The sequence below is a fragment of the Pseudopodoces humilis genome, chromosome 12 (assembly GCF_049639895.1).
Source record: "Pseudopodoces humilis isolate 2021_Gansu_Grassland_sample_001 chromosome 12, ASM4963989v1, whole genome shotgun sequence".
Classification (NCBI taxonomy): Eukaryota; Metazoa; Chordata; class Aves; order Passeriformes; family Paridae; genus Pseudopodoces; species Pseudopodoces humilis.
In genome coordinates this window covers 2,922,411-2,947,916 of record NC_142211.1, presented here as the reverse complement: position 1 = coordinate 2,947,916, position 25,506 = coordinate 2,922,411, and the positions used below count along the sequence as shown (strand labels likewise).

General features: G+C 43.2%; 1 protein-coding gene across 3 annotated transcripts in view; it reads left to right on the top strand.

Annotated features, from left to right (window-relative positions):
* Window positions 1–25,506, top strand: part of LOC148183281 (protein FAM219A-like) — a 285,636-nt gene that overhangs the window by 252,481 nt on the left and 7,649 nt on the right. For all 3 annotated transcript variants that reach the window (XM_088061500.1, XM_088061499.1, XM_088061501.1), the window contains exon 3: window positions 8,271–8,373. In XM_088061500.1, coding sequence (XP_087917626.1) covers window positions 8,271–8,373 — 103 coding nt within the window. The remainder of the gene's footprint in view (window positions 1–8,270; window positions 8,374–25,506) is intronic.

The following is a 25,506-nucleotide window of genomic DNA, read 5'->3' as shown; positions in this document are numbered from 1 at the left end:
GGAGGTCTCTTTTCCTGTGAAAACATCTCTGCTTTCCTCGCACAGGCTTCTGCCATCTGTGCAAGTGTCGGAGGGGGGGTCCATTGGCAAGCCTAGAATGACCGTACGGCAAGACTCGTTAGCATTTCTCTGAGCAATTTCTTTGATTAATTCTGCCTGTATAACGAGGTCTTCTACCTGACGGGAGACTTGTTCTCTTAATCAGTCTAAGAATTGCAGAAATCCTTCTGAAGGCATTTGTTTTACATTCATATAACTACCCTTAGTCTCAGCTGTTGGTAGCTGGTTGTCGTGGTTTTAAACCAATAACTAAGAAAATTACTTATTTCTTGCTGTGAGATATGGATTAGAACAAGAGCAAAACAGGCATAAAACTTAAAAGGAAAAAAAAAAAAAGAAAGTTTATTGACAAACTACAATAAGAACACCAGAATAAACTTCCAGAAAAACCTTTTCATCCCCTGTCTACCCACTATTCCCTTGTTCACATGACAAAAGAGACAAAACCTTTGGAACTTTGATGGTTAAAACAGTCCCAATTCTTGCTACAGTCTTTTCACCAGTCTTTATAGAGAAACAGAAGTTTCTTCCTGTTAATTTATGGAGTTTCTCACAAGAAAAACTATTTTTGTTATAGTTTTCCATTGCTCTAATGTTAGCTGCCCAGAGCTGCTGTTATTAGAGCCCACTCCTCCCATTTTCACATCACTCTTAAGTGTGTATGGGCCATGGGTCTAGGGATGGGATTTTTAAGGATAAGTTATTCAAAGGCAAAAAGTCTTCTTCATCTGTTTCTGTGAGCTTCACTAGAAAACAGTTTTCTCATTGCCTCTCAAGGCTTCAAATCTTCCAGCACTTCACTGTACCATAATTACTTTTTTACTCAAAATTTACACTTTGAACACTCTATTCCTCCCTATTTACTGTCATGAATTAAAGGAGTGTTTTCAAGACCTTATTGTCCATTTCCATAGTTTTAACAGAAAGATATTTCAGCTTAATTAAAGCATCTTCTTAATTCTCTACCTTTTCTGAAGCTTCTTTTCTTTCCTGTCACTGGTAGTTTATAAAGTCTCTTTTCATGTTGATCACTCTCTTTTTCTCTCTCTGGATAAAAAGATTAATCCGCAAGTCTCATCTGGGAAATGAAAGAGTTAAAATCTTGCCCAGGCTGTTGTAGGTAGTTCTGTGGCCTCAGCCGGTGCAGGAGCTGGAGCCGTCTGCGATGGAAAGTTCCTCATGGCTGCTCTGGAAAGTGTAGGCGCCGCACCCAGCCCGCTGCAGGTCCAGAGCCTCTCTCCTTCTTCACTCAGCAGTTTCTTTTCTGAATTTAGTTACAGCAAAAAACCTGCAGCCGAGCCAGAGATCGGCTCGGCCCGGCCCGGCCGAAGCCCAGAGAAAACTTTTTCCGCAGGGCCCGCATCTCCCGGCCGGGAGACGCTGGGCCCAGCCCAGTCCCGCCCAGCCTCATGGCCTGGGCAGGGAACGGGAGGCCTGGAGCTCTGCTGCCCTTCCCAGCCAGGAAAACAAAGAGAACCAAGAGAGCTCTGGTTTTACACTTTAAGGTAGGGTTCACAAGTTGATCCCACTTTTCAATGGCCTAAACTGCTGTCAATTCTCAGCAATGACCGATAATTGGTCAGGAGAAAAGACTCCAGGCAGTTCCCAGCAACTTAAACTTTCTTAAAGGTAAAGTAACTCCATGACACTGGTTAAAAGCTTTCTCTGCAGCTGCAGTGATTTTATCAAGCACGGCTTTTGGTAAAGCCATCGTTTGGTCATCAGGTTTTTCCCATACTCCTTCACCACATAAATGCTCAAAAGTAATAGCATTATTTAATAAATCTACATTTTGGTGATTGGTTTTTAATAATTCCACCAGTAGGTTTTTTAGAAACCGTTTCCATGTGTTTTCCCATAAATCAAATTCAGAGGGTGTAAGCAAACACCTGAAAAGATCTTTAATATCTGTGGGAACTAAATAATTTGAAGTTAATATTGTTTTAATTATGCTTTTAAATATCTCACTATTACGACCGAATTCTCTTTGAACTTTGCAAATTTCTTTTTTGTCTTGGTATGAGAAGGGCTTGTAATGCCGGTTCTGCCGTCTTGTTCCAGTAAAAGTTACTGGTGCAACAGGAGGGAAAAAAACTGAGTTCCAATTTCCAGGTTCCCCATTCCCGGGGGTTGTATTGAACCGGCAAGCGAGAGAGGCTTGTCCTGCCTGGGAACTGGGAAGGCTAGCATTTCCCCATCCCCCAGGGGTGCCGCGTGACTCTGCAGGGGGAGAAGGCTGAGGGGATCCACCCTCCCATCCCCCGGGGCGTTCCCCGGGGCCATGAGGGCAGAGCACAGCAGCACCTGCCTTTGGAATGTGGTGAGGCAATCTCACCTCCCTGCTTGTTCCCAGGCCTGCCCCCCAGACCATGGGAACTGGGAGGGGCTCCACCCCTCACCCCCGTCCTGGCCCAGCCCCCAGACCCGCCCCTGGCTCCCGCCCCATTTCCAGCCCCCGCCCCAATTCCCACCACGTCTCCGCCCCCCGCCCCAACTTCCGCCCCATCCCCTCCCCCCACTTCACCCCCTGTCCCATAAGAAGCAGGCAGAGGGGAGGAGTTATGGGAGGAGAGAGGCTTGGGGGCGGGAACCTGTGGGAGGAAGGGGTTATGGGAAGGGGGGGGTGGGGGGGAAGGAGAGCACGTGATCGGTGCCATGATGGCCTGGCACATGTTTCTGAGTAAGTTCAGCCGAGCTCCCCCCCTCCTTGCAGGGAGGATTTTAAGCTATGCTTTTCGGGATTTTCTGCAGGGAGGGAAGGGTATGGGAAGGAGTTTTCATCTGCCTGCACAAGGCAGACGGGGTCAGTACGCTCCGGGGATTGTCTGAGTCCCAAGAGACAAGCATCTGGAACTCTCACAGAATATGCTTCAGACGAACCCTCTGACCGGGGAGATGAAGGAAGGGGGGAAGGGGAGGGAGTCAAAGATTTTTCTAGCCTTTTCTCGTGTCTTTGTAGAATTGCTTTCTGAATTAAAAGGAACAGTGGCATGTATTTACCAGCTGTGTTCTCCCCCAGTTCAACTTGCATAGTGAGTGTTTGTCCAATTTTATCCCATTCAGACAGGGAATCAATATTCAAATCCGGAAAATGCAAAAAAACCCATTTTACGAATTTTTTCAGCTTATTTTTTGAGAAAGTGATATTTCCAGCCTTTAATATATTTTTAATATGGGAATATTTTATCCTTTGCTGTGTAGAAAAACGAGAACCCATGGCTGATATTAAGGCTTTGCTACACAGACTGGTCTAACCTTTTTTACCACCGAGAAAAGCAGAAAAGATCCCAACTGCGGTCAGGGTTTAAAAACCACCGCGGAGCCCGGGACGCGCTGCCGGTACTCCCCCCCCACACGCTGCGTGTGCTGCCATGTGGGCTCCCCCGGTCCCGATACCGGGGGGAGGCTCGTCTGGCACCGGCACCACCACCACCATGCCTCGCTAAACCCCACAACCACCGCTGGATCCCTCATGCCCCCGCGCCCCCACAGTACCTGTTTCCTGAAGGAGGTGGCGGTGTTCCAAAAAAAAAAAAAAAGTTCTTGATCCGAGTTGACTCGTGTTCTCTGCGAGCTACCAACCCGATCCTCGTCAGTAAGACGGCGGGGTAGATGACGTTCCCTAGGCTTATTAAAACACCAGTGGGGTGTTTTCCAGCCATCCCGTGGGGTTATGAAGCCCCCGCGATGGATGCCACCTGAAGCAACCTCCCTTTTTCCCCCGAAGTAATCCTGGCTAGCTCTGTCGAGGGGGGGGATCAGGAAGGCTCTTCACGACCAAGTTAAAAGACCAAAGGGCTGCTTCTCCCTCCGGGATAAAGGAGGATATTTATTCTGGCTGGAATCCAGGAGAGACAAGAGGCAGAGGATACATTTCCTGGACTCTTTCAAACCTTGGGAGAGGGGCGGGGAGACATATAACACCAACCAATGGAATAACATTTCAGAGACAGGGAGGGGAGGGGAAAAACACGTCACAGCTGCAGGGAGGGTTTACACAGAAACTAAGTAACCCTCAGAAATGTGCACTACCACATAACACCTTCTAGAAGCTTGGCCCAACACCCCAGGGCTGTGGTGGGGCTGACCCTGGCTGGATGCCAGGTGCCCACTAAGGTTGCTCTATCACTCCCCTCCTCAAGTGGACAGGGGAGAGAAAATAAAGCAAAAGGCTCATGAGATAAAGACAGGGAGGGGTTGGACATGGAGGAAGCTTCTAGCAGCTTCTCAGAGAAGCCACCCTTCTAGTCCCCATTAACAAAACCTGGCCACACAAATCCAGTAGATAGATTTCCATTCCTCCTGGTAGCCCTCACTTTTTGGCCACCAGCAACTCAGGATTCATAGCATCCAAGAGGAAGCTGAACTGTTGATTCATGCTTAAGATATTTAGCTGGGGACACTGGCATGGATGCTCCTACCGCACTTACATTGCTTTAGGAATGTTCACTCCAAGCCACCAAATAAGAGAAAGAAGGAGTTTAATAAGAAATCTCATATTGTTCAGATCCACACATTGCAATAGCCCTCAGTAAGAGCATAGAAATAGTCATGGGGAGATCTATTGGAGGAAAAAGAAAACAAAAGTCCAGATTCATTGACCAAATGAGTAATCTGAGTTAGAGAAGAGCATTAGTGCTTGTACTGAGCATTCAATAGAAAGCAAAGTGTGATGGTCCATTTAAAAAGCTTCATCAGGCCTAAATGTCTTGGCAGAAAATGAAACCTGTAACCTTTTTTCTGAGTCAAGTGCCTTTTGCGAATTATACAGCCTCCTAAAGCACTGGCAGCTTGTCTCAGTGCTGTGTATTTGTGGTCAGTGTGAGAAATTACTCTGATTTTGCATCTTATGCCAGAGAGTTATTAGTCTGATCCTTTTCCTGCCAAGTTCAATGAGCATTTATTCAGCTCAACCATTGGCAGCAGGAGAACTGGGCAAAATTTGTAGGAGTATGTAGTCTTCTTTCCAGGTTCCTCAGTCATGCTCATCACCACAATCTCTAGACATCTCTGATGTTTATTTGAGCCTCAAAAATGTGGCCTTGGACATGTGTCCCCCTACTTTTACCTGTGTGGAAAGAATAGAGTTGGCCCATCTTGCACTTATACATCCTGGTAGGCATGCTACTTTCCGAAGACAAGTGAGAGAAGGTGCTTTTCTCTCCAAAGGAAATAAAATCCACAAGAGAAAAAAAAAACCTATATCAGCACATTCCACACACCACAGGGAAGCAGAAGCAAAACAAATTAACTATTCAGGTTCCCCAGTGTCTTGGTTTTGAGACAAATTTCAGGAGAAAACACCCTGGCATGAGTGTTTCTTCTATGGAGAATGGGCTTCAATAACTCCTTTTTCTTCTGCCAATGAGAGAAATGGAAACCAGGGGCTGAAAGTGAAAAAATCCGTTTATTAACAAAAAAAAAAAAAAAAAAAAAAAAAAAAGGTGCTTCCAAGGCACAGAAAAAGAAAGAAAAAATTTGAATAAATGTTAGATATTGAAATTGTATAATCCTAAACCCACCCCCCCACCCCCACCCCCCCGAAACCCCATATCAGCCTTCTCTTGGCTGCAATTTGCCCTTTGGTGTAGTTATAGTCACAGCCAGCAGGGGCGCTGGTGGCTACCCGACTGGGCAGGGTCGGTGAGATGATTCCACCGCGGCTGCAGGGGGCACTGTGGCGCGAGTTTCGGCTGTCTCCCTCTCACGTGGACAATGGCAGATGCAGCTGGCGGAATGGGATGGAGAAGGGGCTTCCTTTACGAACCCCCAGGGGCAGCTGATCCCAGTGCCCTCTCTGGATAGCAAAAGGAGCTGTAGCAGGAACCTCAGGAGAAGCAAGCTGGGGCAGCAGGACCTCCTGGCAGGCAGAGGGTGAAAAGCTACAGTGTAGCACAAACCCAGAGCAATGGCAGAGATACGGCTGGGGTTGGGCAGCAGCAGTCCGTCTCCCAAACACAGTAGGGAAAAGGCTCTTTGGGATTTGTCACTGGCACTGGTTGGTCCCTAGGTCCGGGCTGTGCTGAAAGCCCCCTGGTGGGAAAACGAGGGTGTTCCTGTGTCTTGGTGGGGCACACACTGGCTCTGGGCTTCCTGACAGCAGAGCAGCAAAAGAAGCCAAGCTGGCAAGCTCAGTCACAGGGCTGAAGCAAAAAAAAAATCAAAAAGAAGCAGGCAAAACTCACAGAAACAGCAGGATCCCTGGTCAGAGATACCGGCCACATGTGTCCAGTCGAACAGCCCACGCTAAAAGAGGAAGGGCAGACTTTCACCCCACCCCAAACTTCCTCCAGAAACCCTGGCTTGGCTCCCAAACATGGTCCCAGAGCCAGGGAGGATGGGGTGGAGTGGGGACAGCAGCCACTCCAGGTACAAACAAAACAGATCAAAACCCCCAACATTTGTATGGGATAATAAACCATCCCCAAGACACCCAGCCAGCAGTCTGGTAAACCCCTGTTATTCAGGCATGGCACAAAAATAGTTCCCAACATTTTCTTACATTCTGGAGAATATTTTTAACTAGACCCTTTCCTGCCTTTCTGGCCCCATACTTGTCTTTTCCCTACAAGCCTTTTCTAGCGCTGCAGAATGAGATTGCAACAATTAGCTCAACTTTTGTAGCTAATTGCTAGCTCAACCCAACTGATTTCCCACAAGACACAAGGAAGGAAGGACTTTGAACCAGAAAATTGAATATTAGTTTATATGATGACCCATCGTACACGGGCTTCTATCCCTACTGGATGCAGGAACGTATTAATATAGCACAAATACTGCATACCTGCCAACGGCTTAATTTTTGGACCTGAATTCTAGTTGTGAATCTGTGGTGAGAAGTTATTAAGAAAAATAGTCTATCCTAAATGAGAATTTAAATACCTCTTACACTGAATAGAAAAAGAAAGTTTGATGTACTGTCAAAGTTTTAAGGTACATTTCAGCAGCAAGTAGAACAAGCTCTGAAAATTTAAGAAAACAGTATACTATTTAAAAATACAGCTGCAAAATGTTTCACTCCCCAGAATCAATGTGGGATAAAAGAGAAAGACACACAGGAGACATCACAAGTTGCCAGGAACAGAAGCAGGGTGAATGTTTTCTGTTCTGAGGTGTGTTAGTCTGTTGAGTTGCCATAAAGGGAAACAGTAATAACTCAGGCCTGGTGTCAAGCTAGGCTGAGCTAACACTAAATGGTGGGTGATACTTTGATGGACACACTTTTCTGTCCCCACTGGGCCCGTCAGTGGCAGCCGCAGTAGGAGGAGAAAAAGTAACACAATAAACGCCCTTTAGCAGGCTTTAAAGCACAGTTTTAGAATCCATGCAGCAACCAGGTGCAGTTAGAGGCAAGGTCTCTACCCCAGCTGGTTCTTATCCAGAAGTTTTATGACCATCTTAGTGTGTGTTGTCAACAAGCTGCTGTGAGTTGGGGTGTAGCATGTTGACCTTGGCTGGCTGCTAGGTGTTCACTAAGTTGCTCTATCACTCCCTTTACCAATGGGACAGGGGAGACAATAAGATGAAGAACTGGCAGGTGAGATAAGGCAGTTTTATTACAATGAAAAAAAAATATAAGCAAGAATCTGTACGTGCATAAGCTAAAGAAAAAAGGTCAACATCTACTTCCCATTAGTAGCAATGTTTGGACACTTCCTGGAAAGCAGGGCTTCAGCACCCATAATGGGTCCTCCAGAAGGCAAACATTGAAGAATCATGAATGCCCCCCTTCCTCCTCTCTCCCTTAGCTTTATATATCTGAGCTGACATCATATGGCATGCAGTATCCCTTTGGCTAATTTGGATCAGCTGGCCTGGTTGTGTCCCCTCCCAGGATCTTGCCCACTCCCATTCAGTTGATGGGGGAAGGAATGTCAGAGGGACTGCACTGCTCAGCAGTAGCCAAATTACTGGTGTGTTATCAACATCTGTCCAGCTACTAATACAAAGCACAGCATTGTGAGGGCTGTGGACTTTACCTCAGTTAGACCCAATACAGAGGGTATGTTAGCTTTAGCCTTTGGTGACCTTGGAGACAACGGGACACAGCTCATCCAGCTGTCCTTTACTGAGAGATGGAGAGGTCATATCTGTTGCTATTAATTCTGCTATGCCTTTTGCTGGTATCAAATCTGGGTTTTTGCAGCTGTATGGTGGCCAACCAGGGTTTTGCCCTAATTGTGCTTTCCCCCTTTGTATCCCATATGCAGAGAAGCAGAGAGAGCTGGCTCAGAAGGGCTTCATGAAGAACGGCAACATGGGAAGCCCAGTTAATCAGCAGCCCAAGAAGAACAATGTGATGGCACGAACAAGGTAAAGGATTAGAAAAGCACTCCTCTGTGCTCTAAGCTGCAATCCCTAATGATCTTAGGATGGGCAAGGATGATGTTCATTTCTATTTGCCTACTGCCAAATGTAACTTTTTTCTAAAAAAATTATTTTTCGTTTCTTTTTTCTCTTTCTCTGATTCTGCTGCACTTCTTCTGTATTTTTCTTTCCTCCTGGATTTCTCAGTCTTCTCTGAGCTGAGCTCCTTTGGGATCTTCCCTCGTGGGGAGTCCTGCTTATCTCAGTTCTCTAGGTTTGAAGAAAACTCCCGAGCTTGTTAGAATCTTGTTTCTCATGTTTATTAGGATGTTATCACAAAACTTGGCAGGTCTCTCCAGACTGTCTGCACAAGTTTAATTCACTGCAATCTCGCTTATTTTCTTCTGATGGTACGGAATGGCCTTGTGGATCACTTCGGCTTTGAAAGCACAAAATGTCCCCGAACTACGCAGTTCTTTTATCTTTATACTCATTCTTATCCAATTAACAATAGACATGTATTTTATTTTTCTTAATGACCCAATGACCCATCACTTGTGTGCTGCACTGCGACATTTTCTATCCAATCACTTACTATTACCCAAAAACCTCTGGAAGAAGAACATGAAGAAAGAAGAAGGAAAAGAAACAACACCCTAAATCCTCCATCTTGCCTTCTGCTTTCTAAACTAACTTAAACTCTAACTTTTTCACCCAGTGACTTAAGAAACTCTCTAATTTACGCACTCACACTTTTAGCTTTTTCTATCTAACTTTAGCAGTTGTTTTCATGTATCACCATGAAAACATGCTCATGAATTTCATGTTATATGAAATTCAGTGTTTTTCTGGATCTTAGAGTTAAGTATCAGAAACAAGGGCACACACTCTGTGTCTCAGACTGGAGTCTGAGACACCAAACACACTTTGAGAGCAGTGATGACCCTTCCTAGAGCTGACATGCCCAAATGCTGCGTTGCATCCCATCCCCGGGGGAGATGCAGGGACAGCTGGCCTCAGGACTGGTGATAATGCAGCCTGAAGGAGGCAGAGGCAGCCCAGCCTGGTTGAAATTAGGGGTTTGATATGACTGTTTTACATGTTCTGGGTAGTCTCGCATAACACCTAATCCTGACAGCAGGAGAATGTATGATGCTGCTTCATGTAACACAAACTGCTTTAGAGCTTAGTTCTGCTTTGGCTGCTTTTATCACAGTAGTTCCCCTGTTCCTTTTTGATGATGACCCCTTCTTCATACTTACTGACTTAAAAAAGGCTTATGAACAATCCATCTCTGTGTGCTCTGCTATATACCTCCTCCTCACTTGAGACAGCATGGTCATACTTTGCTGGAGCTGCTTTGGCACATCTCTGTATGACAGTATCAGACAGTGCTACAAATTGCTGTAAAAAAGGATGTTATTGGATGAATACTTTAATTTAGGATGTTTCTAATGTTTTCATGCAAGCTTTAGGACACCAATGTATCATTTACCTGCATTCAGGAGGAAGGAACCCCCTGAGTCCACAGGATTATACACTTTGCAGTTTTTAGAGGAGGACTTCACTTAGAATGACAGCAGAATATGATAAAGTTGCTTGAATTACCATATATTACTTAGAACAGGAACTGCAAATCAGAGCCTTTCTGTTAATTAATTAATTCCCAAACCTGACAATAGTTGTCATAAATCATGCCAGGACTTTGTCAAGTTTTATTTGTAAGCCCCTGTGATGTTGTTGGAACACACTGCATTGCTCACTGCTCTGTTTGGTTGTTGAGATGATACAAAGGAGCCAGACCTTTAGTGGCAGCAAGAAATTGGGCAGATGCTTCCACTGGCTTTTCCATGCTTTTTGTCTTCCAAATACAAGCTGAAAAAATTGGTTTCTTTTGGTAATAGGCTAAATGTTAGTTTCCCAAGAGGAATGGTAGATTTGTTGCTTGAGAACTTTAGAAACACTGAAGTTAGTGAAGGAAGATGGTAAGGGAGGGAAGATGGGATAAGTACAGGTGCCTACTTGTAAAATTAGTGACTTCTTGGAGAGGCTGCCCTTTCTGAGCTGTCAATGAAAAAAAGAGTGATTTGGGTGGGGAAGGACTGAGCAATGACATCCATCAACAAAAGCTTTAAACAGCCAGTTTGGTCCATTTGTGTACACCTGAGCACTGTTCAGAGGACATGTGTATGCCTCCACAGCCAAGCAGAGCCTGCTGGCAGTAGACTTGCTTTTATTAGTTACTTTTCACACAGATTTTAGAAGCATCTCTTGGGATCTGCAATACAGAGGTTTTCAGCCATTGCTTTAGCAGCAGATGTAGCCAAGCTCCATTGTTCTCACATGGCTGGGAGGTGCCTGGCACAGGGTCTCACTGGCCCATGTCTCTTCATCTCCCAGCTCCCTTGGCTTTCTGAAAGCCAGGCAGCATGACATGCATAGCCCTAGTAATACTTCAGAATGGTTTAGTCTGTTTTGCCACAAACAGGGAACCCCAGGAAGGCAGAAATACCACAAGCTTGTTCAAGCAACTTTTCACAAGATAATGACTGCAATACAATGGGAGATATTCCAGTGGGGTACTCTGCAAAAAATTCAGATTATGGCGGTTCTTAAAAGTCTAAACTGTTGGCTTCGTCTGGTCTCTGCAAGAGGAGAATAAGCTCAAGCCACTTCCACATTTTTAACAGTTTTGCTCTTCTCCTCATCAAACATGTTTTCCTTAATTCAAGCAAACCACATTACCTCTCCTAGTCTCTACTTCACCTTCTCCTCCTTTCTCAAGGCTTTTGTTCTGCATTTTCTGTATGAATTTCTTACATCCAGCTTTTAGTACCAGGTAGCCTTCGCTATTCAGTCTTCTGGGTCAGGGGCACAGCCAGCCTTAGAGGTAAAAGGTTCTGAATCCATAAAACAATCAGTCTCCCTAAGAGCAAATAATATGTGAACAAGGTTGAGGTGTTGCTGGCTATACTCACTATGAGCACAGGTGTTACCAAAAATTCAGTAAAATAAAAAACTCCTTAACATCAATGTAGCATTAAGAAGCAGGCATTCTTTATTTGGCTGGATGCACAGGGGAATAGCTCCTCCCAAAAGCTGTGCACACTGAGTACAGGAAAGTTTCTGTTTATATACTGTATTTTGCATACATATTCTTTTATTGTCCTGGACTAAACATACATACAATAATAATTTCCCCCCAAATCATTGACATATATCCCCTCCTTTTTACATATGTGTTCTTCTGTCCTGGAGGTCTCTCTGGTGGTCCCTGGTGGTAGTAGACCCCAATGTTCCAGATGATCTGGATGAGTTGGCAGGACACTGAGGCTGGTGAACTTCCAGTTCTCCTTACACAATGGCCTGGTGTAGTTTTCATAAGCCAGTAGTTTTGGATAACAAGCACTGTATTAGCTCACCAGGTGTAGGCCATTTATCATCTGGTATTGGGATTTTGCGAGAGAGACAGGACCACTTAAAGATGTTTCAAAGAATGATTTATTATTCTTGTTCTGCAGTCTCATGAAGGAGTGAGTACATCTTCAACTTATTCAACAGATGCTCTTGGTTAGTGGTCCCAAGATTACAGGTTACAGGGTCTTTTAAAGGTTATTTAGCCAATAAACTAATGCCACAAAAGAATGTTTCTACTTTTACACCAATAAGTAATTATTTTGTTTTATATGTCTTTGCCACAGTGCGGACTTTCTTAACCAATCGTATAATAACACACAAAGCTAAGCTACTTGTTATACCTTCAACTTCTTATTACTTTTATAATTACTTCTATATCTTAACTTTAAAACTTTAAAACTTCCTACAACCTAACTTGATTGCTATAATTTTTAAAGTCCCCTGCCTCTCTGCCACTACTGTTTGCCCCGCAGCAGCCAGGGAGACAGGGGAGATAGAATTAGCTTGTCAAAGAAGAACCTAAAAACGAGCTCTTTTTGCTGAGATGGCAGTTACAGCTTTATTTCTTGGGATCCTTTGGGGTGAGGTGGCAGGAGGGAAAGAGAAAGAGGTATCGATAAGCACTCCTTTTTGAAGACGGGGGAAAGGGGTGGAGGGAATTTACACAACCAATAAGGGCAACTGGGGAGAACAAGATAAGGGAAAGAAACTTGCAATTCTACATTTTCGGGGGTACATTTTTTGGGTCATACCATTTTTCCTAACTGCATTACAACACTTGATGTCTTTCTATTTAAACTCACATTCTTGCTTATGATTTTAAATTTGGAAGTCTTTTCCAAGGCTTCAGGTTGAACCCTGTGTTTATTTCTATGTTTGAGCTTGCATTCACAAGATCTTGAGAATTTTCTGTGCTTAGGATTCCCACAATCTGGTAACATTCCCCCCCTTTGAGGCTTGTAAAGCTTGTCTTCTTTGCAAGCCTTCATAAGCCTCAATTTGCCATTTTACTAACATCATATAAGTTCTTCATGTTGCATTAGAAATCATGTTTTTTATGTAGTTTAAAGCAAGCATCATAATCACAATTATTACTATGATCATAATTATTCTTTGCAAAACCGAGGCTAACAACCAGTTAGAGAAAATCCAAATCCTCTAAATATTTTGTTTAACCAGTTACTTTCTAATCCTGCCCTTAATTCTCTGCTGGATGCAGCAACTGATTTAATCCTCTTTATTTGATCATCCAATTTAGCAGTCACATTTGGAATGTGGACACAACAAGTGTTGTTTAAATTCAAGTATCCACATACTCCATGTTCATGTAACAGCAATAAGTCTAAGGCAAATCTGTTTTGTACGGTCATTTTAGTTATGGCTTACAATTGTTCTTTTATTTCAGTGAACCCCAATTGATTTGCATTTGCTAAAGTTTCCATTTTCAGAGTCAAACTGTGTATGGTTAGTCTATTCCAGGAGGTAGATATCTGTGGAGTGAATATGGATTCTAAAATCCATCCCACTATGGTTCCTGTACTGGGGTATTTCCAAGTTTCATCACATTTAACTTTTCCCCATAATCGGGTTCTTAATGGTGATTCCTTCCACAATGGACATAACGTTAATACTCCCAGTGTCCATTGTACTCTTGATTCTCCCAAGGGCAAATGTGTGGGCCAGATTCTATTACTTCCTACACATACTGTAGGTCCTAATGACTTTACTGTGTCCTGTTGACAGGCTATACCTCTCCAAGTCTCGTTAGCTGGGTGAGACCAGGTGTCATTAAGAAAGGTAGAATAATTTCTACAAACACATCCTAACCATAGAGCTTGAGCCACAGTCATGAGTTGCTGTATGTCAGGATTATTACTCATATAAGTGTATACTTGAGTGCAATTCCACTTTTATCTTTGTATACTTTTGCCTTGACCTTATTAAATCATAATATTTTTTACCTACCTGTAAGGGGTCTTCTGGGATGCCTCTATTCACTTCCCAGTCTAGACACCACTAAACTGGATTGATATATTCCCATTGTTCCATTTGAGGGCTGTTCCATATTTCTGGTATTTGACACCCCCAAGGTGTATTAGTGCAGTATGTAGGCCAATAAATATTTCTTGAGGTTATTTTCAGATCTGGTTTTGAGATATTACAATTCTCAACAGTATCATTCTTACGTGTCCATTGTAAGGAATATTCTCCTTCTATCCCTGTCCAGTTGGCATGGGTGCTATTTCCTTTCCACGTGTATTCTCACATTTTTGTCAAATTCCTGACTAAAGCTCCCCATGGAACTGGATTTTCTTCAGAGGTTGGTGTTGGCAACCAAGCTGTTATAGAGGTTTCATTCTGTAATCTGACAAAATCTTGCACTAGCTTTAAGATCACATATCCCTTCCCAGAGATTAACAATATAGTTTCTATTATTATTATAATTATGCAATTATTTATCATCTTCATTTAGATCAAATAAATAATATCCCCCTAGAAAATCATGTCCTATACTTAAAATAATAGGATTTATATACCCAAAAAAACCCCTCCACAATGTTAATTAATCTTGTTTCTGCTGTGTTTAATATGGTTGTTGGTTTTACTCACGTGTGATGGACCCAGGGTTTGATTCCTTCTACCTTAAGTGCTGTGTAGGTTACCAGGACTTGAGTTGGTCCTTTCCTCTTTTCTTTCAAGGGTTCAAAGTTCCAGGTCTTTACATATACGAAGTCCCCAGGTTGGTATGGGTGAATGCATTCAAAGCAACTGGTCGCAATAGGGTTATAAACCAATGGAGTCCAGCTAGAGTTTTTCCTAATGAAATTAGGGATAGATTTAAATCTGTTTCTCCCTTTAAATGTATTTCTCCAGGAATGGATGATGTTTGATACGGCCATCTGTACAGCAATTCATAGGGACTTACTTTCATTTTTGACCTCAGCTGAATTCTGACTCGCAAAAGAGCCAGAGGAAGGGCCTGTGACCATTTTAAGGAAGCTTCTTGAAACATTTTGATAATTTGTCATTTCAAAATCTGATTCATCCTTTCCACTTTTCCACTTGATTGTGGTCACCCAGGTGTGTGTAAGTCCTATTTTCTACCCAGGGTTTTGCTCAGCTGTTGTACCACATCTTCTATGAAATATGGGCCTCTATCTGAGGACATCCCAAGTGGCACCCTGTGGACCTGATTTTTCTGAGTCTGAGAGAATTCTAGCCTGTCAGTGGCTGATCTGTTTCCAAGGGAAAGTCTCTTGAGAACATCTCTTGCTCGAGGACTATTTTTGTAAATAATTTCATTTTCTCAAAACAGTTCTGTACAGCTGTGGTTAGTGTGTTTTTCTCTTCTCCCACCAATGGGACAGAGAGGTAGTGTTCCCTTTACCAATCATGTTAAACCTGTAGTATAATACCCTATAAAAAGCTGAAAAGTTCAGATAATAAGGCTTTTCCTGAGCATCTCGTTCTGGCTGCTGTGATTGAATCCACACTTCTACTTTGTGTCCAACAATAACAGCACCCCAAATCTTGATATGGCTTCTTTAAGCATGATTTTTACCACTTCCCTAGCTTTATTGGTGCAACAGGGAAAGGCTTCTGGCCATCTGGAAAGTGTATCTACCAATACTAAAAGATACCTATACCCATTTTGCCTGGGTAATTCAGAGAAATCTATTTGCCAATAATCTCCAGGTGAATTTCCTTGTTTAATTGTTCCAGGACGTGGCCTCTTCCTATACATGGGATTGTTTTTTAAACAAATTGGACATTTCACTAAGATTGATTTTGCTATTTCAGTCATTCCTATGCTGAGTACAGAGCTTTGGAGACTAAATATCATGGACTCAATTCCCCGATGGGTTTTGTTGTATTCTTTTTCCATTATTTTTCTCATTACAGAAATTGGAACTATAACCTGTTGTCTGTCTGTTTGCCGCCATCTCTCCTGATTCTTAGTGGCTTTTAATGTGCTTGCTAAGCACTGATCTTCACTATCATAATTAGGCTTAAATTCAGATATGTCGGTTTGTCTATGTGGTACTAATGCTAGCATGCCTTTTTCAGCTACTCCTCGAGCTGCTTTGTCTGCCAGTCAGTTTCCCACTATAACATTAGTTTGTCCAGGTTGATGTGCTTTGCAACTCACCCCTGCCACCTCCTTTGGTTTTTGAATTTCTTCCAAGAGTTGTAAAATTTCTTCTTTGTGTTTAATAGCTGATCCTTGAGCTGATAGCAGTCCTCTTTTCTTCCATATAGCTCCATGGACATGAATTACACCAAATGCATACCTAGAATCAGTCCAAATATTCACCCTTTTACCTGCTGCCAAATTCAATGCTTGTTTTAGTGTTATTATTTCTGCCTTTTGTGCTGACGTGTTAATTGGTAAAGATCAAGCTTCCAATACTTCAGTAATGGTCACCACTGCATATCCTGACATCTGTTTTCCATCCTTCATGAAACTGCTCTCATCTGTGAATAATTCTAAATCAGGATTCTCTATTGGCTTATCTCACAAATCAGTTCTGCTGGAATATACCTGTTTGATAGTTTGGAGACAATAATGTGCTAGGGCTCCTTCATCCACTGCCTTTGGATCGAGAAACATGGCTGGATTTCTGGCTGCTGTCGTCTTCAATTCCACATCATCCTGTTCCAAAACCACAACTTGGGATCTGAGCATCCTGCTGGGGGATAGCCAATGTCCCCGCTTTTGCTCTAATAAGGATATCACCATGTGAGGGACCAAAATAGTTATGTGCTGTCCAGTTGTGAGTTTCCTGGCTTCTTGTATCAGTAGAAAGGTTGCAGCAACCACTTGCAAGCATCCTGGCCATCCTTTGCTCACGTTGTTCAGGTGTTTGAAGAAATAGCCCACAGGTCTCCTCCAGATTCCTGGCTTTTGCATCAGGACTCCCAGGGCTAAATATTGCCTCTCATGTACAAACAGTTCAAAGGGCTTGGTTTAGTCAGGAAGCCCTAATGCAGGTGCTGTCATTAATGCCTTTTTCAGTTCTCGGAAAGCATTTTGGCACTCATGAGTCCACACCAATTGTCCTTCCTTTGTTTCTTTTAGGGCTTCATAGAGGGGCTTCACTAAAAGTCCATAGTTAAATATCCACAACGGGCACCACCAGACCACTCCCAGAAAGCCTCGTAATTCTCAGATGTTCCATGGTTCTGAAGTTCGGCATTTTGCTTCCTTTCTGTCAAGGTCAAAAATTCTTTGCCATTGAGTGATCTCAAAGCCCAAATAGTTCACAGTTGTTTTTCCTATTTGAGCTTTTCTTTTAGTTATTCTGTAACCATTCTGTCCCAGAAAGTTCAACAGACTCATGGTCATTTGTAGGCATTGGTTTTGGGTCTCTGCTATCAGCAGAATGTCATCCACATACTGTAAAACTGCTCCTTCAGTGTTATTTTTCCTCCATAGCAAAATTCTTTTGCTAGTTGATTTCCAAATAATGTTGGGCTATTTTTAAATTCCTGTGGTAGGATGATCCAGGTTAAATGAACTTTGCATCCAGAGGTGGGACTTTCCTATTCAAAAGCAATTATTGCATGACTATTTTCCACCCAAGGGTATGCAGAAAAAGGTATCCTTAAGATCAATCGTTGTAAACCATTTATATTCCCCTTTCTGTCAAAAGTGTGTACGGATTAGCTACTACTGGATGAATATCTGGTACTATTTTATTAATGGCCCTTAAACCTTGCACTAACCTATATTTCCCATTTTGCTTTTAACTGGTAATATGGGTGTGTTATATTCTGATTCACACTCTTTCAATAACCCATATGTCTTAGTTCGGAAGACAGGTGTCTGCTAGGGAGGGCAGGAGCCTCCCTTGGAATGAAAATGTAGACCCCCTCCATCCGAATTATTATAATTTTGAAATCAAGGGGCTCTCAGGCAGAGATCTGGGGATAGGAATAACAGTTCTTTACTAGGATGTATAACAAGGCAAACAAACAACAATAACTACAGCATTAAAAACAAAACAGAAACAGGGACCCCTTGACAGCCTTCTCGGCCGAGACGGGTAAGGATGGAGGAGAGGCTTTGCTTCACAAACCCCCTCGAGCAGTCTGTCCTGGTGCTCCTGCAGGGCTCTGAGGAACACTTAGCTGGGACGGTAGAAATGAGTAAGGAATCCTGGGCCAGTGGGTGAGGTCTATCAGCAGCTCCGTGGCGGTGTCTGGCACTGCCGCACGTCCCGGCAGGACAGGAGGTGCGAGGCCCACCAATAGAGAAGGAAGAAGAGAGAAGAAGAAGCAGCAGCTCCGTCTGGGTGATGACGAATTGCCTTCTCCCAGCCCCAAAAGATCCCAGTGAGAGTTCTGCTCTGAAGCAGAAGAAACCAGCCTGGCCCCAGCTGCCCCTTCCCTCCCTTTTTCCAGTCCCCTTTCCCCCCTGGGCCCAGCCAAGCTCTTTGTGTTTCTCAAGCACCCACTAAGTACCAGCAGTCGGTTTACCCCACCACTGATGGGTAAAAATTCCATAGGTGGGACCGAACAAAAGGAAGGATACCTAACCCCCAACAACCATATTCAAAATTTTTTTTCTGTAAGCTTTCCCAGCCCCTTTCTTGTGTCCCAATTAATAAGATATTGTTTTTGCCTTACTGGTTTAGCTTTAGGTTTGAAAATAATTCTCACCAGTTTGGCTGCTTTTGATCATTAAGGCATTTCAGTTGCCCATACCAATGGGATCACAGCGTTCTCTACCTCCTCTGGGATTTCTTCCAATTCATTTGTCTCCTGTAACATAAAAATCCTTGCCTTGACAGCTTTTGATTCTGGTATTTGAATTTGTATTTCCCCATCCTGAAAAATTATTTGAGCATCCAATTTTCTCAATAAATATCTCCCCAGCAAGGGGACTGGGCATTCGGGCATGTATAGAAACTGGTGGGTAATCCAATTCTTTCCTGGTTTACATTTCATGGATTGTAAAAAGAACCGAGTTTCACTTCTCCCTGTAGCACAAATTACATTTGCCACATCCCTACTGTTTCCCTTTAAATGTATTCAATATGGAATAAGTTGCTCCTGTGTCCACCAAAAATTCCACTTCTTCTTTCCCCAGCTTCAATGTAACCAGGGGTTCAGCTGGGGTAGAATCCCCCAGTCCCCTTCAATCTTCATTTTCTAACATAACAGCCTGTAAGGCCGGGTCTAGCTTTCCAGCTTGTGAGCATTCTTGCTTCCAGTGCCCCTTTTCCTTGCAGATTGCACACTGGTCTTACCCTAACCATTGTCAGGGAAACGGTGGGAGCCTCCCACCTCCCCTTCCCCTTGTTCCCCCTGATGCCTGACCCCTGACCCCCACCCAACCTTCCCTGTTGGCCAGTCCCTTAGTACCCTCCACAGGTCCCTTAGCCACTCCTAAAGTCGCAAGCAGTTTGTCGTGTCTTGTTTTCCCTTCTAGTCTTCCATAGTTCTTTTTCCCTATCCCTGTTGTGATATGCTTTCCACGCTTCATCTAACAATTTTCCTAAGTCATGCGACTTCACTCCCAGTTTCTGGAGTTTCTTTATAATAACCCTGGCAGACTGCTCTATAAAGATAGTTGCTAACTGTACAGCCTGCTCTGGATTCATGGGAGCCAGATTAGTGTATTTTCTGGCAGTCACCTTCAATCGTTCCATGAAAGCCATGGGGGATTCAGTACTGTCCTGCTTTACCTCATACAGTTTTGACCAGTTCATGGCTTTTGGTATAGCATGCTTTACACCAAACAATATCCATCTCTGATATCTTGTTAAACTGTCGTGGTTTTAAACCAATAACTAAGAAAATTACTTATTTCTTGCTGTGAGATATGGATTAGAACAAGAGCAAAACAGGCATAAAACTTAAAAGGGAAAAAAAAAGAAAGTTTATTGACAAACTACAATAAGAACACCAGAATAAACTTCCAGAAAAAACCTTTTCATCCCCTGTCTACCCACTATTCCCTTGTTCACATGACAAAAGAGACAAAACCTTTGGAACTTTGATGGTTAAAACAGTCCCAATTCTTGCTACAGTCTTTTCACCAGTCTTTATAGAGAAACAGAAGTTTCTTCCTGTTAATTTATGGAGTTTCTCACAAGAAAAACTATTTTTGTTATAGTTTTCCATTGCTCTAATGTTAGCTGCCCAGAGCTGCTGTTATTAGAGCCCACTCCTCCCATTTTCACATCACTCTTAAGTGTGTATGGGCCATGAGTCTAGGGATGGGATTTTTAAGGATAAGTTATTCAAAGGCAAAAAGTCTTCTTCATCTGTTTCCGTGAGCTTCACCAGAAAACAGTTTTCTCATTGCCTCTCAAGGCTTCAAATCTTCCAGCACTTCACTGTGCCATAATTACTCTACTTTTTACTCAAAATTTACACTTTGAACACTCTATTCCTCCCTATATACTGTCATGAATTAAAGGAGTGTTTTCAAGACCTTATTGTCCATTTCCATAGTTTTTAACAGAAAGATATTTCAGCTTAATTAAAGCATCTTCTTAATTCTCTACCTTTTCTTTTCTTTCCTGTCACTGGTAGTTTATAAAGTCTCTTTTCATGTTGATCACTCTCTTTTCTCTGTCTGGATAAAAAGATTAATCCGCAAGTCTCATCTGGGAAATGAAAGAGTTAAAATCTTGCCCAGGCTGTTGTAGGTAGTTCTGTGGCCTCGGCCGGTGCAGGAGCTGGAGCCGTCTGCGATGGAAAGCTCCTCATGGCTGCCCTGGAGAGTGCAGTCGCCGCGCCCAGCCCGCTGCAGGCCCAGAGCCCTTCTCCTTCTTCACTCAGCAGTCTCCAGTGAATCCAGCCACAGCAAAAAAAAACCTGCAGCCGAGCCAGAGATCGGCTCGGCCCGGCCCAGCCGGAGCCCGGAGAAAACCCCCTCCACAGGGCCCGCATCCCCCGGCCGGGAGACGCTGGGCCCAGCCCAGTCCCCGCCCGGCCGCATGGCCTGGGCAGGGAGCGGGAAGCCTGGGGCTCTGCCGCCCTTCCCAGCCAGGAAACAAAGAGAACCAAGAGAGCTCTGGTTTTACACTTTAAGGTAGGGTTCACAAGTTGATCCCACTTTTCAATGGCCTAAACTGCTGTCAATTCTCAGCAATGACCGATAATTGGTCAGGAGAAAAGACGCCAGGCAGATCCCAGCAACTTAAACTTTCTTAAAGGTAAAGTAACTCCATGACATAAACGATCTCAGGGCCCCAGTAAATTAGGGTCCCACCTCTGATATGTTGAAGGAAAATTCTGATCTACTGTTCCTTCCAAGTCTCCATTAGCATGTTCCCCCTCCACCTGCATTCTGGTCATAGTCAACAGCAGCCTTTTTCTGTGCTATCCAACAACACATCTAACCACTTGTATATCATTCCAGTCAGGGTCCTGAGTCCTAATTATGGTTTCAAATACTTTAACAACTCTATCCGGATCCTCTCTATAAATTCCTGCTGCCTTTCTCCATGACATTAAATCCACAATTAAAAATGGAGTCCTTACTGTTACTGGACCATCATTACTGACCACCTGCTGGAAGGGAGCCATCAGAATATCCCCAGCATCCCTCCCAAAATCTCCTTGCTGCCTTCTAGTGAGTACAGCAATTGGGCTAAAATCCTCTGATCCCCTAAAGCCTTCTGTCCGTTCCAGTCCACTCTCCCATGACCTATGTATGCGTCTAGCCATGTTCCCTGGAAATTCATCATTCACCCCATGTAGGAATTCCAAGCACAGAAAGTTCTCAAAATCTTGTGCATGCAAGCTTAAACATAGACATGAATACAGGGTTTGACCTGAAGCCTTGGAAAAGACTTCCAGATTTAAAACCGTAAGCAAGAATGTAAGTTTACAGTTTAAATAAAAAGACATTAAGTTAGGTTGTAGAAAGTTTTAAGGTTTTAAAGTTAAGATTATAGAAGTAGTTATAAAGGTAATAAGAAGTTTTAAAGTGTAGCAAATAGTTTTGTGTGTCATTTTATGATTGGTTAAGAATGTCCACACTGTGGCAAAGACATATAAAACAAAATTATTAGCTATTGGTGTGACAGTAGAAACATTATTTTGTGGCATTAGTTTATTGGTTAATTAACCTTTAAAAGACCTTGTGACCTGTGGTCTTGTGACCACTGACCACAAACAACTGCTGAACATGGTGAAGATGGTCTCACACCTTCATGAGACTGTAGAAGAAGAAATCATGCTTTAAGATGTCTCCCTGTGGTCCCATCTTTCTCAAAATCCCAATAACCCCACCCATTCTTTGCTGCAGAGCAACCATCAGCTCTAAATCATCCTCGTCCTCTCTTCCACACTTTAAGCACCTCTGCCCTATGCTGCATGCAGAACAACACCTTTTCAACCCTTTGCCTTTCTTTTCCTTTTCAAGTGCTAAAATTAATGGATCTTGCGGGGTCCTCCAGCATTCATAATGCCATTCTGGATGATTTCTTAGGGTGAAAAACAAGTCAACATAAGGAACTTTATCTCACTTATTTTCCCTTCTACAAACAACATTATTTGCAATATTGTGTTATACTGTAAGGTTCCATCTCCAAGAGGCCACTTCTCTTGACCTTCCAGAGTGTAAAATGGCTGCCATTTATTACAAACTTATAAAAGTTTTTCATGCATGAAGGGATCATCCCCAATTTGTTTCCAGTGTTTCAAGATACATCCCAGCGGTGACACCTGTGGCACCCCTTTCGAGGTTTTGTTTCCCATTATAACCAATTACTGTTAAGGAGCTCCTTTGAAGGGACTCTAACCCTTCCCTTTTTGAAGGGACTCTAAACCCTCCCTTTTCCCAGCTTAGGTACCTTTAAACCAAACCTTGCAAAGCTTTTGCTGTGCCTTACAGGTCACTTAACAGTTAACACCTTTAAAGTAAAGAATGCCTTTGTCTTACCAGGGGTCTTGCTCTGATTTCCTTCAGACCAGGGATCGAAGGCTCTCCCTGAGAATCCCTCGGTGCTGGCTGGAGGTCCTGTGATCCCTTGGATTTGTTGAAATTCAGGAGTCTGTTCCACCTGTGTCACCAAAACTGTTACCAAAAATTCGGTAAAATAAAAAACTCCTTAACATCAACGTAGTATTAGGAAGCAAGCATTCTTTATTCGGCCAGATGCACAGGGGGGATAGCTCCTCCCAAAGCCGTGCATGCTGAGTACAGGAAAGTTTCTGTTTATATAGTGTATTTTGCATACACATTCTTTGACTGTCCTGGACTAAACATGCATATGATAATAATTTCCCTGAAATCATTGACATATATCCCCTTCCCTTTATGCATGCATTCTTCTGTCCTGGGGGTCTCTCTGCTGGTCTTTGGTGGTAGTAGACCCCAATGTTTCAGGTGACCTGGCTAAGTTGGCAGGACACTGAGGCTGGTGAACTTCATTTCTCCTTACACAATGGGCATTGTGCAATTTCCGCAGGCCAGTAGTTTTGGATAACAAGCATTGTGTTACTTCACCAGGTATAGGCCATTTATCATCTGCTAACACAGGCAGAGTCCCCACCACCATCTGCACCACTTCTGCACAGACAAATATTGTAGCCTGCTCTGAGGATAACCTAAACTCAGATTTTGTCATAATGTATTTCATGTTAAGTGATTAAAACCACCAAGATGAGAATCTCATACTAGGACACATGCAGATGAAAGCAGCTCTGACTGTAATCTGGCTTTGTTCCAAGGACAGTGGAAAGCAAGCATAAAAACAATCAAGATGCAAAGGAAAGATTCAGACTGAGGGCAAAGACATGATTACAATTTTTGTCTGTTGCAGAAAAATGGAAGTTCTGTGTTATTATGAAAAAAGACATTTCTCAAGAAAAAGATGTAGTGTGGAAGATCAGACAATTTCCTTCAATCACCGAAATGTAGTGATTTTTAAAAATTAATTAAATAGCACCACAAAGGGCTCTTCTCCCAGATCCCCTGTTTTGTTCACTCATGTTCAGTTTTGTGAGTGAAAGAACTTGTGAAGTGGATACCACTGAATTAATGTATTTTCCTTATTGTAAAAGCTATGAAGCCTGTATTTCAACACACAAAATCTATCAAGTAATGAAAGGTGCAGAGTCATCATTAGCCTTTTTTATACTTCTGGTGAAGTAAAAGTATATAAAGTAATAGAATTGTAAAAGGGCTAGTCTGACTAGACTTTTGTGTTGCACCCACCAGCTCATATTCCTCATATTATTAAATTTAGGAGTGAGACCTCAAAACTGTTGTATTGTGGAGGGCTGTGTAGGAGCTTATGCAGAAAGACCAAATCTCTGATTTTCAATAGAAGAATAGTAGGAACACCAAGCCTCTGCCTTTCCTTAGCTTCCTTCTCACATTTATTTATTGCTAGTGTCATGTACTCATTGCTAAAGGAAAAAAAAGAAATTACTAGAGGATAAAATGAGCAATCTGATACAAGCAGTGCTAGTGTGATAGATTAGCATTTAAGAAACAAAGGGAAACACCTAAGGGAGTTAAAGCTGCTGGAGGCTGATGGGAGCTTTTCTCCTGGCCAATAACGGGCCATTTCTGAGAATTGGCAGTAGTTTTGACCACTGAAAAGTGAGATCAACCTGTGAACACCACCTTAAGACCTAAGCCCAGGAATTTCTTGCTCTCTTTGGTTTCCAGCTTTGGAGAGGTAACAGGGCTCCGGATCAGCCTCCTCCTCCCCCCAGGCCGGACAAGGCAGCGGGGAGAGTGGGGCTGGCTGGAGTTCTGCTGGTCCCAGGGAGGATGGAGACTGTGAAGTCACAGGAGCCCCTTCCCGGAGCACTCGCTGGGCCTTGTACAGCGGGCCTGCCCCGTGCCAGGCCGGTCCCTGGCTTGGCTGCAATTTATGCCGCTGATGAGTTTCACCAGAGACTGCTGAGTAAGGGGAGGGAAAGCCATTGACCTGCGGCGTGCTGAGACAGTGGTCACACTCCCCCAGAGCAGCCATGGAAAAAAATCTTCCATAGCAGACAGCTCCAGCCGCTGCTCTGGCAGCGATCACGGGACCATCCACAAGGCCTGGGCAAGATTTTAACCCTTTCACTACCCAGATGAGACTTGCAGATTAATCCTTTTTTCCAGAGAGAGGGGAAGAGAGTGAGTGATCAACATGTAAAGAGACAACATAAACTATCAAAGACAGTGAAGAAAAATTAAGCTTCAGATGGGGGAGAGAAATAAGGAGATGCTGTAATAAGCTGAAATATTCTTTTGCTAAAACTATGGAGATGGACAATAGTGTTCTGAAAATCTCCTTTAATTCATGACAGAGTATTTTGAGGGGAATGGAGTATTTCAAAGTGTGGATCCAAGCAAATGGTGAAGTAGTTGTGATCCCATGAGATGCTGTAACAGGAAAAGAGAAGTGATAGTTGTTGAAGATTTGTGGCCTTCAAGAGACAAAGAGAAAATTTCTGTTTCCAGAGATGATCACAAAGACAGATGAAGAGAACTTTTTGCCTTTGAATAACTCATCCTTAAAATGACACCCCTTGACCTATGGCCCATGAACACACCTCAGAGTGGTGTGAAATGGGAGGAAAGAACTGATGGCAGAGTTTTCCGGGCGGCTGGCATCAGAGAAATAGAAAATCATGAGAAAATAGTTTCCTTGTGAAAAACTCTCCATAGATTGACAAAAGAGAACTTCTTTTTCTCTACAAAGACTGATGAAAAGACTATAGCAAAGTTAGGATTGTTTTAATCACCAGGGTTTTGGT